Source organism: Varanus komodoensis, unplaced genomic scaffold (assembly GCF_004798865.1).
Source record: "Varanus komodoensis strain SLA01 unplaced genomic scaffold, ASM479886v1 scaffold25, whole genome shotgun sequence".
NCBI lineage: Eukaryota > Metazoa > Chordata > Lepidosauria > Squamata > Varanidae > Varanus > Varanus komodoensis.
Window position 1 is genome coordinate 6,358,987 of NW_025335661.1, and position 19,229 is coordinate 6,378,215.

The window sequence follows — 19,229 nt, forward strand, 5'->3', positions numbered from 1 at the left end:
CGCTGGCGTCCATATATGCTCTCCCGCCCCCTGAGATCGGTGGAGGAGGAGCCCTCTGTGAAGGATGTTAGGAGGGTGAGTACCCGGAGGAGAGCCTTCTCTGTGGTGGCACCCCACCTATGGAATGCGCTCCCCAGAGAGGTCCGCCTGGTGCCATCGTTGTTTTTCGGCACCAGGCCAAGACCTTTTTATTTAAAAGATATTTTAATTGTTAATTGTTGTTCTTATTTATTGGTTTTAAACTATTGCCGAGATGCTCCAAATTTTTAATGTTATTCTATCTTACGTTGTTTATCTTTTTTTGTAAGCTGCCCCGAGGCTTTCTGCGATGGGGGTGGCATAAAAAATGCTATAAATAAATAAATAAATAAATAAATAAATAAGCTTTAAAGTAAAGTATTAAAAAACCAACACAAACCTAGCAGCTACTTAGGAAGCGAGATTATTATGCTAGGATTACATAAATATTCCCAGATATTTGAACTTCCACCATAAAAATAGGGCTGATTTCTACATTCATTACTCCCAGCATCTTAATGCTTTGGATGCATTCTGTAAAATATGGGTTGTATGAAGGCCAAAGGCACCTGAAACCCAATAAAGTGCTCATATTAAAATAGAAATTCATTAGGGCAATATAAGGGAAGACTTGGACTCCAGCCACTATTTTTATCCATACAGAAAGGTACTGAATTCTTTCTACACCTACATCCCCTCCCCTCCACCCCTTGCTCTGCTGATTGCTCATTACCTGTATTCCCATCATCTCCAGCCTTGAGAGCATGTTTGTGCAGAAATAATATCTAGTTCAGTCCTCAGGGAAATATATTGCAAACAGATTTCTTAATTATGTGCTAGGCTATGTAGTTGATTCTGATTTAGACATAGCTCTTGTTTTGTTTTTAGTTAAAGAACTGTTTTTCCAGATTGCATGTATTTTAGCTTGTTTTATAAACACATGTATATGCTCTGATTTATAAACTACAACCTGCACAATTTCTATTTTGTACCTTTTACTGTAACTTGTGAAATATGTAAAGTGTATTCTGAGAACTGGTTATCTCTGGCTTCAGTCAAACCTTACATGTCTCTGGAAACTCTATTTTTCATTAAAGTGTATTTTGTCCTGAATGTATTTGTAAGTGTATTAAATATTCATCTATAGCAGGGGTTGGTGTTCTTGGCCCTGGGCTGCTCTCTGTGTGAACAGCACTTCCACTGCCCTATAGCCCTGCCGATTCAGTAGCCCTGGGGAACTGACTTCCCCCTCAGTGACCCAAAGCAATCGGGGAAGCACTGATACTGATTGGGGGAGGCATCTGGGAACTAACGGGAACTAGGACTACTGCCTCCATGCTGCATTTGACCGGGCTGAAGCTGTTTGGCATGCTCATTGTGCCACCTTGTCCCCAGCGCCACACTTCCCAAACTCAAGGACAAGTTCTATAAAACTGGCCACACTTACTACTAGCCAATTGCCAAAGGTCAATTCCCCTGCACTCAGAATATATACTATAGCATTTTGAGCTCTGTAGAAAGCATTCTCGTCTGACATCATTGTTTACCCACTTGAACCTTATAAAGGGACTAACATCATGTCCACAAACCAGAGAGTTCCTTTAGGAATATACAAATAGACTGGGGACAATCCTTCTTTGCTGGTGGTACAAGAGATTCCTGGTGTCAGGACACACAGGATGACTGGGGACAATCCTTCTTTGCTGGTGGTACAAGAGATTCCTGGTGTCAGGACACACAGGATGACTCAAACACCTTGCAGCACAAGGCTGCTTCCATTAAACTCTGATATTCCACAGCACAAACAGGACTCACTTCTCAGTTCTCCCCTTTGGAGCTTAAGTCTCAGAATAGGTAAATACAGAACCTGCACATTTTATTTTGATCCCTTATTTTCCAGTGAAGCAACTTGACATGCAACTGTAACTACTGTAGAAACTGGTTTACAAAATTCTAAATTTTTGCAAGGAATACATATTTCCCTGCCCTCTGTTGAAGTTTGCTGCAACCCCTATACATGAAGAGCTAAATTGCTCAATTCTGTTCACATTTGTTCAACATTTGTTATAATAACTTATCTTACTTCATGCAGTAAGAATAGAATGAAATTCCTGTTACGCAGCTACAATCAGTTACAGTCTGAAGTTCATCCTCTGGAACCTTCTGGAAAACACATGTATTCTGTCCATACACTGAACTTATGGCTCAATCTATTGGGAAAGGTCATCTTTTGTTACTTAAATCAGCCTTGTTGCACTGAAGGAGCTTTTTTTTAAATTAAAGACCATAACAAGACGGGCTTAGCTCATTAAAAGTAGGGACAAGTGCCTGATGATAGGAAAAGTGGGATGGTTGCAGGACAAACGCGAACTGAAGGATGCCAATCTTCACAAGAAAGGTTCAATCTTGATTTCTAGAGCAGAACAGGGCATGGTGAGCTCAAATTTGGTGACAACATCAGGGTGGAGAACTCCTAGGCTCCCGATGCTCTGCCCTTTCGCAAAGATCTCAGCACAACGGCCAGGGAAAAAAGCAGAACCTGAAAGAAAAGAAAGGGAAGGGGGAAATTAATGTTTCTCCAGGAAAAAAAATGGCAGGAAACTTAAAATCAAGCACAAACATGATTGTATTGTAACTATTTCTGTTAAAACAATGAAAAATAGCTTTCAATGAGCAGCACTTCTAAAAGGTGCTTTTTTGATAAGTACATTTTTGATAATATACATTCTTGATAAGTAGGCTTATTTCATAATCAAAATGCATTTGACTTTGGTATTATCAATAACCAAATGGTATAACTGCAGCAATCCAAAAGCAAAGCTGTACCATATATTGTGAAATAAAATTATAAGCCCATGTTTTCAGGGATGGTTGAAAATCTTAGTTTCCAGACTGCTAGTCTTACATGGATATACAGTAGCATAGAGAGAGGTTTAAGCCCATTACAGCCAATATGGATCTACTTGTATTATATTCCCTACTTTGGAAACTTTCTTGTATTCCTATTAAAATTCTTTGAAATTGTAGTACAACTAAGGACTAATCCATGTTTTTATCATGGAGAAGTTATCACACAGTAACTTCCCCAAAGAGTTCTCATGTGGTGACATGTTCATGCAAGACTTCCCCAATACAGGGGAAAATGTTGCAGAGAAAGTTACATTATGTGGAAATGCTTATGCCCTTTTCCTTTTCTAGACGGGCACTGTTACCTAGACATAACATTTGCTATCTCCAGAGACAGATGACGCTGCAAAGGCCACCACGATGCTTTGCAATTGACTGCTAGAACTTTGTCCCACAAATATTTGCAACTTATGTATCTTACAGCAAAACAACATGCAGCACAAGATCTCTGTGACTTGTTTTTTCATTAAAAGCTGCTGCAAGGGACAGCGGAATGTAATCCTTTCCCCCACATTGTTTCCTCAGCTTAAACTATTCCCCTACCCAAGTTGCTTTTAGCCACATTTTTGCCCTGAGCTGTGCAAATTTCCTTCTGCTGGTGCATAAGTAGTAGTACCAGCCTGTAGTTAAGAGACCAGCAGATTGATGGAGTGGTGGTCTTCCAGGTGTTCCTGGACCATCATTCCTGAGCCCACTGATTGACTGATTACTTGATTTCTAGCCCACCCCATTAACCACATAGGTCCCTGGATGGGTTACAACAATAAAACACATGCTGCCTGGGGCTGAAGGGTGTTTGAATCTAATAACATCTGGAAGCCAAAGGGTCCAAAACTCTGATCCATAGGATCACTATGCTGAATTAAAAAAGAAACAGGAGGACTGCTACATTGGTCTTCAAATTCATCAAATTCCTGAATTAACTGCTTAATGGCAGTTCAGAGGTATTCTTTGTAAGTACGTTAGCATACTGCATAACCTTCTCCTCAGTCACAATGGATAAGTCATCCTAGAACAAAGAGATTAACATAACTAGCAAGCCATATATTTTTTGGAAAGGACTGATTGTTACCCAGCTTAACAAGGGATATATTATAGGTCAAATTACCACAATTCGGAACCTTATATTTGAGTAAAAAGGCAAAGTCACATACAACCCCAGCTGCAAAAAACTTCATCTGTCTCTCATCTAATCCTCAACAGAAATTCATAGGGAGAAAGACACTGAAGTCACTGGTTTCAGATAGAGTTGCATTAATGTAAGAGGTCTGAGTTACATACTTTTAAAAAGAAGCTATTAGCAAAAGCTCCCATGAAGTATCCTGTACTAAGTGACTCAAAAATGATCCCAGAAGAGCTGGAGACTATACTGCAGTGATGTACTTCTAGAAATAGCATACCAAGAAATGCTGAGTTAACAGCAATATGCAACCATTTCATTTTGATTTAGAAAATTTGCCAAAAAGAAAGATGCTGCTATCGCAAATTGGGGTGGGGGGGGCCCAATCTCAAAATCTCATATTTTGCCATTAACAAACTCCTACTGTGTATAAGGAAGAAATGCCACAGGACTTACACGGGATAATTCTATTCCCTGCATTCTGAAAATATCCATGTGGAAATTAAAACAAAAAACTCATTTACATACACACAAAATTATTAGCATTTAAAGAAATATATCACAACAGCAAGAACACAGCAAAACTTTGGAACTTGCTTGATTTCCTGTATCAGGCAGGCAGTGAATCACTTTCAAAAATTTATTTTCTAGCCCCTCCCCCCAAAAAATCAGAAATGGTATGTTGCATCATTTTCCTGGGTCTATACTGCCCCACCGGTAACTATCAAAGGTGGGGCAAAAAGTAGTTCATACTGACTATAAACAAATGTTTGTGCATTCTGGGAATAGAAGTTCTAACTATTCTTGTCAGAGAAGCATTATATGTAAGCTAGAAGCAAAAATAAGAATTCACAGTAAGGATGTGATCCCTAAAATGCTTTGAGGTTCAAAGAATTCTGTTATTACAGCTTTTACAATATGCCCCTAAGAACCAATCATTGTCTTTGTGTTCAGACTACAGAACCACTCTGATTACTCAAGGCATAACTCTTTGGTCACTAATCCAATGGAGTACCTGGTCTTTAGCACATTTTCTGGCTAACTGATCTTCAAAAGGCTTGTTGAATTCTCTATGTGCTTGGCTGTCAGACACCTAACATGACTGCTTTTATCTGTTCAATTCCTTCCCTTCTTCCCATATTTAGGAAGGGAAAAAAATAAAGGGATGATATAGGAACAGAGATAGGATAAGCTTTATAGATCATGCCACTTCCGCTCCTATAGTTTGAAATGAATGAATGCTAGATATATCTAAGCAACAGAAAGGAAGGGTTATGTTATGCAACATGATTCTTGAAGTTTCAAGTCACAATTTTCACTAGTTAATGTTTATTACCTGGAACCTGGAACAGAAACCTTCCTATATATGTTGACTAAAACATAGTACACATTTAAAATAGTTACAGTCATTCCAAACAAACAAGCTAGCTCTTTCAACAGGGAAAATATAGAAAACTTCAATTTGTCCATTTCAGGAAGCTTAGTGAACTTAAGTTATGAACAACTCTAACATGAACTTGGAATTAACATTTAAACACACAAAAATACAATATCTAATGATACAGGAATGCAAAACCTTCAAAATGCCAGACTCTATAATACTATTTTACTAATTGAATAAAATATATAAAATGTATTTCACTAATGCTGTTTTCATAGTAAATATATGGTTTGATAAATTTTGCATGTAAATAGCAATTAAGTATCTTTACCACACAGCTGCAATATTTTTTTCTCACCATTCTATTTGGCAGATAATCTTGCCCGCAATTAAATACGATTTTGCATGAAAATATGCCATACTCAGCATTCACAACTAGTATTAATTCCAAAATGCCCATTCCAAGAGAGAGAGAAAGAGTGAAAGAATAATTAAAGGAACTACTTACAGAGCAAATGCAAACATGTAATCTGATCTGTGTAAATTGCTTATGCCGGAAGTAAAACAGTTAACAGCCCCTGAAGTTTCTAATACATGTAATCCCCCAGTTTAACAGCAGGCTCTTGTCCCTTTTCTGAACATCAAAAAGAAGAATCTTTACTGTATGTTTGAATCAGTTGGACAGGTGTCGTAGTCTGGACAGGTATGCAGATGCAGGACAAAAAGGGATAATTACGTAGTTAGCCTATTGTGGAGTGTGAACTCCTTGAAAGGAGAAAGAAACATTTTCATTTCACAACTTCTGTGATGAAGTTCGTTATGAAAAGTTTTTCATCTCACAACTTCTGTACTGAAGTTTGTTACTGAAAAATGAACTTGAGCATACATCAGTCTTTGCATAAACTATTTACTGAGGTTAACTGAAGTATCCATTCTACTGCAGTGTATATAATTCCCCAGTGATGAGCCCATGAGAAACATGATTTAAGTTATCATCAATAGATCAAAAAGTACTTAAAAGCACCGAACCAGCAGTCATGGGACTGTATAGACAAGGAGCTATCCAGACTGAGCATTTCCTGGCAAAAATACTAGCTTTTGCCTTCCAAGGTGACATTTGCTATCATCTGCCTCCAATACCCTTCTGCTCTTTATATAAGGCAAACTGGCCATTCTCTGCACAAAAGACAAATGGCTAGATATTTAACATGCAAACTGGCAATGTCCAGTAACACGACCATTCAGTAAGAGAACATTTTAACCAGCCAGGTCACACTGTAACTGATCTTAAGGAGGCCACTGAAGAACAAAGGAATAAAGGAAACTCTAGCATGATAGATTGCAATTTATGAAAAAAAAAATCCTACTCATGTAGGTCTGCATTGAGACAATGGTTTTCTGTCCTACTACAAGAGTTACTTTACTCACCAGTGCTAAGTTGCTTCTGTAATTACCAATTCCTGTGGCTGCAAAGAGCCATTTTGCACACTTTCAAGCTATAATTGCCATTTAACTCCAGACTTTATTCTTTGCCTTTCACCCATACCTGACAACCAAGGATCACACTCTATGAATCTGATGAGGAAGATTCTAGTCCACCGAGGCTAACCCTCTGCAAACTGTTCCTAGAAATGCATGTTTTCCAAAGTAAACACCTTCATGCTACTTGACACATTACAATCTGTGTACTGAAGGCAAACACTTTTCTCTAAACCTGAGCAATTGACTGAAAATTTCTACAATCAATACATGGAGGGAAAAGGAGGCTAAAGACAGAATTCCCCACATCCTGTCTTCAGTATAAACTGTATCATGTAAACAGAGCTGCTGGTGTCAAATTTTGTGTTTCTATTACAGGCAAGACAATTTCTCTTCATAATGTGAAAATACTGAATTTTAGCAGTTTGTCTGTTTTTAATGCAGACTTACACTGACTTTGCATGTTCCCCAGATGCAGATACACCTGCTAGCTGAATTTTTGTGGTTGTCAATTTTCAGACTGCTTGACAATAATTTAACTGAAAAGTAACAAACAAGATAAAGATCTATGCTAATAATATGTTTAATATTTAAATGGGGTGATGTACTTTTTATTTGTGATAAGAACCACATGAGAACCATGAAGCTGTGGAAATACCTGCTTCATTTCCACTGTCTGAACAGAATAAAATTTAGATTCTTATTTAAAACAAGCTATTTGAATTAAACCTTCAAAACTGTGGAAATAATAATCTGTCAGCTTCCTTTAGACCAACCTCAGCAAGTAATGACCCAACACTTGGATAATTAGCAATTCATTGGATCCAGGTGTTTAGGATAGAATTCATCATGAAATTCTAGTCAATGCTGAAAGTTAATGGGAATTTTCAAAAGTACAACTGTGCTTTTACAGAAATCCAGTTCATCTCTATGGAAGTTCTGTTAGATGGCCCATAAGAGGAACAATTTTGTCTAAAAAATTCAGTATTATGCTACTTGCTTAGATTTGTATGGACATTTTTATTTTGTGATCAGCATTCAGATACCAACATATCTGGCAATAACTAAGGTAGATTTTTCAGTAGTATGATGGACAAATGAAAATGTCTCACAACCAGCACACCAGCTTTCCACCAATTTCTTGTTAGTAGGCTTCACAGACGCCACTCTGTCTGAGAATGACAAAGAGGCCAAATCAAGTTAAGATGATTCCAATTCCCTAGTGTGCCACTATTTCCACACTCCATTCTTTTCTCCTCATAAAGAGAGAATTATATCAACATGTCAACATGAGTTACAGTGTTTGATCTCACTATTAAGTGTTTGATCTAATGACAGAGAATCTAGCAGTGTCCTGTACCTGTGAAACATTCCAAAATGATTTCTAGTGAGAGAATTTAGTGTAGGGCAGCAAAATAAATTTAGGAATGAACATTTTAGAAGAAGCCTTTCCCTAAATCCTCCCCTTTCTAACCATCTCCTAATTTACCCCTTTCACTGATTAATATCTTTTAAAAATACATTTCCTATACCTTGCCTTTCTCCCACAATAAAGTATATATAGGATTTCTAGATAATCTCCATTCAAGCACCAACAAGACTCAGAATGGTTTCGCCTCAGCAAGATGATGGCAGCATGCCCCTCCAAGCATGAAATGGGTCAAGTTAGAACCCATGTCTGACTGGAGTAAAGGGGAAGAAAGGGAGCGCTGGGTGGGAGGATCAGTCTCCCCACATAGCACCTAAAGACTCATCCTATGATCAGCTTGCAGGCATTTCTGTGACTCAAGTTACTATATGATTGAGAAAGTGCAGCAGTTCATTCTTAAGACTTTAAGAAATATTAGATATTTATGCAATGTCTTAAAAAAAGACCCTCGAAAAACTAACTTAGTTTGTAGAATGACTAAAACAGTCTGCAACACATTTGTAACGCAAAAACCATTACAAACTATAGATTATAGTGTGACAAATCAAATACAAATGCTCCACATTTTGATTTCTTTGCAGGGATTTTATTATTACAGCATGGTTTTTGTTTTGTTTTAATGTATTGTTGCTTCACCTTACCTATCCACAACACTCCTAAAGGCTAGGAAAAGTGATAGGATGCAGCAGTTATGGCTTAGCAAACTACCTTGAAGCTATCGCCAGGATTTGTCTTCTGAAGATGTAGTTGTGAACTTGGCAATAATTAGATAACACCTCTGCCTGTAACCTGATCATATTCTTTTATAAAGGGGCATCTCAGAAACAGAAAAACCGACATGGAATTCCCTAGTCCCTCCTCTAGCAGTGCAGTGAGACAGTCCTACAGTTCCCAGAATCCCAATATATTTTTCTGCTAAATATGCATAGGATTGCATTGGGATCTTTCCCAGTGTTTTAGCTGGAATGCAAAGAAACCAGGAGCAAAAGGTAATCAATTAACCTTATTGCAACTGTATTGAAGTGAAAAAGGTCTTAAGCAGCATTTACAGTAGCTGCTTTTGGGCTTGCTGATCAAGATCTTTTCACATTTTTCAGAAGTGCATGAACTACTAGCTACTTGGTCATCCTGAATGTCACTGAGATTCTCATTACATTAGAGCAAAGCTCATTTTGCAGTCCTGGGAACTGTCTTCATTTATGCCATAAATATTGTGGTAATGTAAATATGCTGGACATTTTCCAACAGATGTAATAACTGCCTGACTGCCAACCAAACTTGAAATGGAAAACTGTCATTATAGTTTACTGTCGTTAGCATTTTCTACACAACATCACACCTTCAATTAAGTAAATGGGGGCAAGAAACAAAGGAACAGAACATTATTAAGCGGCAGCATTATGATAAAATTCTCTCATCTGGTATTAAAACACAGCCAGGACTTTAAAGGAATTTCATCCCAATTGGCTGGTCTACAAACACATTTATATAATTAGGGGAGCAGAAGGACTCTTAGGACAGCATACATTTTTCTTCTACAGCTCTGGACAAAAGATATTACAAGATGTTCAATTTCTAAGGCAGCAATCCTATACATGCCTACTTGGGACCATTTTGCTCAGTCTTGCCTATGGGTTCACATGTAGAGGACTGCAGTGTGTTAGAACTGGATCCGGACTAAGCTGGTTACACTTTAGTCCCACTGAAATATAATGAGACATAATCAACTAACTTGTCCCACTGATTTCAATAGGAGTAAAGCACAGTCTAACTTAAATCTGGATCTAATCCTTAGTTTCTGAATGGAAGGATAAATCAAAGAAATGTACTTTTGATCCCCTTTAAGTGTCAGGCAGTTTATTATTTTGGGTTGTCCCAAAATGAGTCAAGGTTTCAAAGATGAGCAAGGTTTTATCTTTAATAAACTTGATCACCAAGGGCTAAATTTCCCATTCAATATATTGCAGGGTTCTAGTTACACTAAATACTAGTGTGAAGGCCTGGGGAACATTACAATTTCACCCATATTTTCAAGCATCTGCAATTGTTGCACAGGTGTTGCTATAAGGGCAAAAAGGTCATGACCCCAAGATTAACTTAATGGATATTTAGGTATTACTGGAACAGAAGGTGATCTAATAACCATGGTTTGCACATACGGAACAAGAACAAACATATAGCGTAAACAGACACCTTATTACATACAGTAAACAGACACCTGAGTCATATTATATAGATCATAGCAGAAGTTTTGTATTTAAAATGTACAATCTTTTAACTCAGGCTTCTTACCCCGGTCAGTAATTTAATGCATACAGTTGCAAAACACACACACACACCCCGACTAATCTATAGGAATCATACATGTATATCCTGACATTGATTTATAGTACAATTTTAATACTTGTTTTTCAACCACACAGCTATGCTTTTAGCTCACTAGCTCTTGTTTTAAGAAAAATGCTAGAAATTTGTAGCTAAACACATATTTGCAAGACAAATGCAATTGTAGGAAAATGTTTTTAAATATAAACATATCCCATAGAAATATATACATTAAAATGAAGCCATGCATATGTTATATTCTTAACTAGAACATATTCATAACCCTTATTCTCATCTGGCTTCATACTGCTGTCCATCTGACATTCAGTCCTTCAAGTGTTTCAGTCCTATGATACAAGTATCCTGTGATCTGAAATACGAGTCTATAAGAGAAGCTGCAGAATAACACTACATTAACTATTATAATAAAGTAGTGTTGTTGTGATTGTGATGCTTTTCGGTTGCAATTTTAATGCTATATACCAATGTGATGTGTTTATGTTCAGGCTTGTATACATTTGTACAAATCAAGAAATTATATACAAAGCATCTGTTTTTATTAACAATGCATCAGTAGCTTGGATCCTAAGTTGTACAGACAAAATGAAGTTGTTGCTGCCCTGTCTGAACTGATTCCTCCTTCCCCAGTAAGCTCCCGAATCCCGTCCCTCACCAGGTCTCATGTGGGAGTTCCCTGACTCTCCAGAAAGGCTTTTGGGGATACTGCACAAGATTGGAAAGAACAAGAAAGTTCATTTGAGCTTCTTCCTACTTGTATTACTTCAGATCTAAGCCATTTGCACCAAATAATTGCCTTTGCAATTGGGCTGTAAGCAAGGTGAACTCTCATTCTCCCATCTGTGCAAGAGCTTAGTCATTACTGTGCCTAAGGGAAACTGTACAGCGACAGGAGCTCCGCAATAGCCTCCCCTGACCTAGTGTCCTACACTTCCCTTCATCTCCAGCCAGCCTTGGCCAGATCATGCCACAGAGAGCTAAATGAGGATGTAAGGCAGCAATCGGAGCATTTGCTTAAAAGGCATGGGAAGTGAGGCAGTCGAGAATTTTTAAAAGACCAGTATTTAGAAGTGAATCAGACACTGTCCAGATGGGCTTGCATTTTGGTACAATGCAGACAAGCAGGCAAGGTTTGGATGCATTTTCTAAGCTTTCCTTACCTTCAGTTGCTTTAATGTAGTATCCATTCTCTTTACTTGGTGGGACTTCCAGGAGCTGCATGACTCTATCTAGCAAACCATGAATGACCTCAAAGCCAGGGTTTTTATTATAGTAGACAGCACAGAGATGCCTGTGGTTTCTTGCACCCACATCTGAAAGAAAAAGAAACAACATGCCGAAGTTATCAATTTTGTAAAGACTGCATTTTAAAGACTTCGTGTGCTTTGATCTTAGTTAATATCAAAATTCATTTAGAATTTCACACTAACTGAAAGGAATATCAAAAGGAAAATATGCAATGCAGTAACTTTTCTTATAAGAAATAAAAACCAAACTCTTTCCTGGGTTTTAGATCTGACTGCAGCTGGTAAACCTGTATTTGAACTGTACCACCTTCAGACTACTTGTCAATTGTTGAATTTTCTTCACTACCCCCACTGGATCTAGCTTAGCCTTCTCCCTGATGCACTAGTTTTCAATGGATGTATTCACATGTCATGCCAAACCATGGCTTAGCATGACATAAAAGAGCAGCAGAGGGCCTTAAGCTCACATACTCTGTCCCATGGAAGTAAAAGCTTCCAAATTCTCCCTTCCCAGCTGTGCTAGAAGAAGGAAAGCCGAAGCATAAGGTTCACTACAGCTCATTCAGAGGCACAGGTAAGTCGATAAAACACAATGAAAAACAGTGGTAAGTGCTGCCCTCTAGCATCCCAAAATTGCCTACAGCCTGATGTAGCTCAGGACCAGGTTTACCATCACACTCAGGACTAGGCCACAGTCTGGTCCATAACTAGAAGGCACTAACAGCTCTAGAGGACTTTCTCCTCAACAGTAATGTCAGGCAGGCTTGAACTATTGTAGTTGATTATGGAGTTCATTCATTACAGATCACACAGAAGACATGCTGCCAAACCTGAGCTAAGCTTTCTTGGACAAGCCTCAATTCATTTTAACTAACTAGAAACCTATTGCATCATTCCATAAAACAATTCTGCAGTGTTTTAAAAATGGAGCAGCCAAGTATGTTAGCATAAATTACACATGTATCACAGAGACTTCAAAGTGCTGTCTGGTGATCCTGTTCCATACAATTTGCAGGACAGATAACTGGCCTTTCAGGAGCTGGGAAAATGCAATGAGAATCAAAACTGGTAGATGCTGCCCTCTACCCTCGCGAAAGTCACTTGCATCTTGGAAAAGTACATCTTTCCTCCAGCATTGCTCACAATTTTAACAGAGCATCTGCAGAGGATTCATTTTCTCAAACAAGCCATGCTGTCCCCTCTACACATATGTCTGCGGTTGTGCCCAGCCACTGCCAGAGGTCATGAGAAGGAATGGCATGTACTCATCCACCAAGCGCTGCAAGCTGGGTATGGGAAGGGCAGGATCAGGATTCAGCAGGTGGACAAAAGACATCCCATTCCATTAGACATCCATGCATGAACTAGAGCACAGGAAAAACTCAGCTGTATGAAACCTGCAGGAATCCTTCACACCTAAGTATTGAAGCAGTGATGGAATCAATCGTGTCCTAAATATTTAAGTCATCATTGTTAAATTGAAATTGTCTTACCCTTGGTGGAATCTTTCAGTACAATGTCAGAGATTTCAAAGAGTTTCAGTGGCAAAGGCATTTTCCTGTTAGCAGCAATTGTTTTCAGGAGACCAGGCAAGAGAGTCGTGCGTGCCACCTGCAGCCACATAGGAAAATCTATCCATTATCTATCTATTATAGGAAAGAACATCTCCAACTGAGAATCATGCATGGCAACCATGGAATATTGACACCGACAATAAAGATGATAATTTGTTCCTGACTCCTCAGTAATTTCCTAACCCTTTACAGTCTGCAAACCAAGTCCAATGTTCACAGCCCTGGCATGTGAGAACATCATGTTTTAAACAAAGCAGTTTTTAACTGCTTTGCCTCCCTGCTGTGCCATCAAAAGCTCACTCATTAGACCCCGATTTCCTCCAGCAAGGCAGTTCCAGGGATTAGGGCTACAGTGCAATTTTAAATGTCACAACAAATCAAAGCTTTGCATTCACCATCAACTCCCATCAGCTCCAGCTAGCATAGCCAATCAAAACAGATAATGGGAATTATACCCCAACATCATCTAGAAATACATATTTGCCAACCTTAGTTAAAATTTGCAGATATGAACTGGCACTGACTCTGTAGTCCTCACCTGAAATTCTGCTGTTTTGGGGTTTGCTATGTGAACAGCTTTTGTTTCAGAGGTGTCAGTCCCCAGCTTATTAGCAATGTCTTCTTGGGAACACTAACATTTGACAGGGAGAGAAAACAAATCAATTTAATCAACTAAATTATAACTCAAGTGAGAAAACAGAAAGTGAAAACTCCAGAATCCTTTCTTTATGGTATGTTAACTCTGGTGTCACAGACAAAAATTCACTACTGGAGAAAATATTATTTTTGATAACATATCGGTGTTAAAATAAAGTGAATCTGAATTCTAACTGAAAGGATCACACCATTTCCATGTGCAAGACATTGAAAGGACAGGGGAGTAGGGTAGTATTATATTGTGCTTATGCACTTGTGGGACCTAGTGTTCATGCCACAGGCTTTTTGTGGTGCTAAAAATATTCTAAAATGAGCTTTTCTGCTTTTTCACAAAAATGGCAAGTTAGTGAAGCTAACAGGTGGAAGCTTCAGCAACATGTTCCAATCTGGAAACAAGTGTTTCATTTCCACACAGTATTAGATGTATTTTGTATTCGATGTTGTAAGCTGCCCCGAGGCCTTGGCAAGGGGCGGCATAGAAATGTTTTAATAAATAAATAAATAAAAATTAGAAGTAAAAAAAAAAAAAACAAAAGTGCATGAGTGGTGAGTCTAGTGAGCACAATGGACCTAGCAAAGGCATGGCAGTCCTGCTACATACTTGTGTCAATTTTAGCATTCTTCTCTAATACTGCTTTCTACAGAATTATTAAAAGACCTGCTTGTATAGCTATACATTGAGTTAGTATGTCAAGTCATCTTATCAAGTCACCTGCCATACTAACTGGAAAAGTGCAGGCCTGTAGCCACACAACTCTACTTCTTAGCTTACCAAATAAAACAGGGTCGATTCACATCTTCACCCAACTGTGTATATTGAACACAGCTAGTCTGTTTGCCATCACGTATTCCTGTGTGCGTCCTTGGAATCCCAAAGAACTACATGAATTGGAAGTGTATATGCAGGATTGCATGTGTATCCAATCACATAGTGTAGCTGTACACAATGATTGGGACTGTACAGCCTTGCTACCCCAATGCAAGCTCAGAATACATAGTGCGATGAAGTGGTACACATATGACATAATCATATGAACTGAGTATATGGCAGAAATCATTTGAGAGCTCTCATATTCAATTAAGCATCTAAGAATAGCTAGAAAAGGAGCCAAACCTAACTAGGATAAAATAATCTGAACTGGCAGTATTCTAGTTTAATGTCATTCATATTACCATTCTGTTTCAGATATTATGCCTACAACTCCCAGAGTCCTTCACCACTGGCTATGCTGGCTAGGACTAATGGCAGCTGTGGAATTCCTGATGTTTTGGCCTACATGCTGTTCATCCTGGATTTATTTGGTACCTCTGTTAGTTGCCCTTAAGTGGTGTACTTTAAAAAATTAATGCAATAGAACACAGGAGTAGAAGCAAAGAAACAGAAACATCAATGAATATAAGCCAACAGAACATGCAAACATATATGCACAAGATAATTATATCAGATCATCAGTTTTATCCAAGGCTGTGCTTAGCCAGTTATTACAATCCATAGGGTCCAAGGGTTTCTTGAGAAGCAGTCTCATAACTATTTTTTTCAAAGAAGGTCAGTTGCCCTCTTTGATGTCTGCTGACATATCACGTTTCAAGTATTCATATTACAAAATAGGAAAAAAAGATTTGTTTGAGAAATTCTTTTCCATTAAGGAGACAGCAAAGCCACCAGCGAACTCCTCTGACATCCAAGGCATAACCAGAAAATTTATTTTCCATTCTGATGAAGTATTCCTCCTCAGTCTCAGCTCTGCAGGACAGCTGGAACACCTGAATGCAGAAAGGAGCTTGATGCCTTGCCAGCTACAACCTCCCCAAAAGGGAAGCTCCTAATTCTTCTCTTTCCTCCAGCCTCTTGACTGGCAGAGAGAAAAAGCCAGCTTGTTATGTTAGGTTGTAGAGTGCAAAATAAGAGCAACTTTTACTTTCTGCTACCAATGCAGGGCCATGTAAAATGTTTACAGGGAGGCATTAGCGAATCAGGACTTGATAGAGCAATCAGAAAACACAACAACAGTCTGCACCCTTGTAAGATGCACTTCTGCCGCTGAAGCCTTAACCTCCTGAATTAGATCTTTAATACACACCAGAGCAAAAGTGAGAGCTTCGGTAAAACCTGCCGCTGCCAGATCTTGTCTCAGAAGTTCTGTGAGCTTATTAAGAGGGAACTAGAGGGGAAAGAAAACATTTTTCAAGTTTCAGCTAAGTATCATGAAATTATGGAGATGACTGCTATGTGCCCTTAAAAAAAAAAGAAAAGAAAGAAGTAACCCCAACCAGCTACATCTGGTCTTTACGGAGGAAATGCAATTCCCGGTTCGAGATTTAATATGGCCTCCAGGTTTAAACCTTGCCGTTTTTGAAAGCCCATCCACTGCAGGTCTTTTGAGTTTCTCAGATCAGTTGGGCATCTGTTTTGTATCCTTGCTATGGTAAACTCCCCTTACTACAAGACATGACAGAATATTGTTTTAATTCTTAGACTCAGTTTTCTTCTAAGAACCCTTCTGGCATACCTCTAGCCTTTTAACCGACAATACAGACTGTTTACTTAAGGGTGCAATCTTACTTGATTAGCTATGGTGTATGTTTTCGGAATAGTCATCTGAATGTTATTATAGCCATACGCTATTGCTGCGTCTTCTATGATATCACATGCATGGATAATGTCAGCTCTGGTAGGAGGGATTTCAACCTCTATATTGTTCCCATTCCCTATGACGTGTGACTTCAAACACATTCTGGTGAGCAGCTTTGCAAGGCTTGATGGAGTCTCACTAAAACAAAAGCAAGAGCAATTTTTAAAGAAGAAATATCACATGGTTTCATTCTGAAGCCACTGACTTTCATTTGCAATGATCAAGCCCTGTAGCTCCAAAATAGCCAAGACGCCTTCACAAATAAAACAAGGAGATAAAATAGTTGTCTCCAAAAGTATCATGCTAGTCTTTATGATATAAAGACCTTATATTTTATCTATGTTATAAAATATGTTATGTTATATATATGTAAATATATAAAATAGCATATGTTATAAATATATGCTATTTTATTGTATTTTATCTATGTGAGCCGTCCTGAGGCTTTCGCGACAGGACGGCATATAAATACTTTAATAAATATTCATAAAACCTTTATATTCTGCAAAAATTGCCCTTACAGTTTTCAAATACACTGTTATTTTGAGCAAGTATCCTAACTCTTCTGTACTCTAACCAATGTGTATTTCTTTCAGCATTTAGCTTATAGGATGTCCTCAGATTTACAGTGTGGTACAGGAGAAAAACTGGAGTACTAAAAATGTCCTAGGCTGAAACATGAAGATTCATCTCTCAAAAGTATTTACTTGTTTCAGGAGTTACAATCTAATTACTCTCCTCACAGAACTTTTTGAAACTGTTAGGTCTTCTGTTGGCAAGGAAGAAAAAGAAGGAATCTTCTCAGGGGACTGCAAAGTACAGCCTGGCTTAAAAAGATGGGATATGATTTCAAGGCAACTGAAGCCAGAGTAACAAAAGTTACTTTAAGAAGTGGGGAGACAGATAGTTTGGGGAAAGCTGATCAGAAAGAAGAATGTAAATGGACTTTAGCAACCTTCTTTAAGTGGATAACAAGAATCACTGGCACATGTTAAAACTCCAGGTACAGAAGCTTTGTGTAGACTCAGTAAACAGAGATGAACTATTTATTTATTTAATTTTCTGCCAATTTGGCTCAAGAACCCCCTAAAAAGATATGTTACATATGCTGTAGAACTTGCCTGCTCTAACCGGGAGGTTCCTACTAAGATAGCTGCCTGAGTGCAATTTTTCTTCATAAAAAGACATAGCACAAAAAAGTGAGTGTGCTTTCATTGTATTTCTTGGGAGACAAAAGGGTAGAGCAGGGATTCTACATTGCAGTAGAATCTAAGACACTTTACTTTGCACTAAATAACCATGTACATATAGAAAAAATGGGTTCATCCAATGTTAAGCTGGCAGAAAAAAGTACCAGTGGCGGTGTTATATTGGTGGAACAACTAGCACAAACAATATCTATTATAATGAAGTCATAATGAGTTGGAGTTGTACAATGGCTTACAAAAGGGAATCGAAGTTGCAGATTTGACACTTGTACAAGGATGAAAACAATGTTCCACAATTTATAGGAGTTTTACACTAGCAGGGGTACATTGCATTTAATTACACAATTAAAATGTACAAAGCAATTGAATAATTAAAGGCTCAGAATGGTAGCACAGCTGCCCCACTAAGAAACTAGAGATCAGGTTCAGCATATCTAAACCAGTCCCCTGACTATCTCCAACATCCATGAATCAACACATTTCTCCAAGATCTTAAGTATAAAATAAGCTGCTTGAATTTTCAGCACTCAGAATACTGTGGCATTGCCTTCCAAAGGGCTTCAGAGGATAAGTTGTGTATTTGACATGGGGACATACTTCTAAAGGCTAAGATTTCAAGTGTAGCATGGTTGGGTGGAATCCATGTGCTGAAAGATGGGAGATGATGTACCTTTTAATCTGAGCTGTGTGGAAGACTGGAGACAACTGATTTCTTGGAAGTAATGGTCTAACCACCTTAGCAATATTGGTAATATTTTAATAGAACAGCATTACAAGACACAGCTTCAGGGTAATCATATGTGTTCATTCAAAGTGATTGAAAAACTAACAATTTTAATAAATATAATAGAACAAATGTGTACTCACAATAAATTACTAAAATTATATTCTGATATTTATTAAATGACACTTCTGAAGCTTGTCTCAGACTTGATTTATATAGCACAATAAAAAATACATTTCTATGGTTGTCACATGACCAGCCTTGTCTACTCTTACTAATTACTAAAAAAACAAAACAACATAGCATGCACTAGAAATGCAACACAGATGCTTTCACTGGCAGGCTTATGTGTATTTTTCAAAAAGAGAGAGGGAGAGATTATGAACAAACCTAATTCCTATTTTCTTGTTAATTATTTCAGGCTTTATCTTTTCACGACGATAAGCCAGCTCCTGCAAAAGAAGGAGAAATACAGAAGTCCAATCATTTTAAGAACCTTAGAAAATGTT

The 19,229-nt window shown here is 38.1% G+C and overlaps 1 protein-coding gene across 1 annotated transcript in view; it reads right to left on the reverse strand.

The window, feature by feature from the left end:
- Positions 1-1,877: 1,877 nt before the first annotated feature.
- FARSB (phenylalanyl-tRNA synthetase subunit beta) overlaps positions 1,878-19,229 on the reverse strand; it is a 33,755-nt gene continuing 16,403 nt past the window's right edge. The window contains exons 11-17 of the mRNA XM_044432926.1: positions 19,111-19,172; positions 16,719-16,926; positions 16,237-16,317; positions 14,037-14,129; positions 13,418-13,535; positions 11,838-11,990; positions 1,878-2,557 (exon numbers count right to left, since the gene is read on the reverse strand). Coding sequence (XP_044288861.1) covers positions 2,406-2,557; positions 11,838-11,990; positions 13,418-13,535; positions 14,037-14,129; positions 16,237-16,317; positions 16,719-16,926; positions 19,111-19,172 — 867 coding nt within the window. The 3' untranslated portion in view covers positions 1,878-2,405. The remainder of the gene's footprint in view (positions 2,558-11,837; positions 11,991-13,417; positions 13,536-14,036; positions 14,130-16,236; positions 16,318-16,718; positions 16,927-19,110; positions 19,173-19,229) is intronic.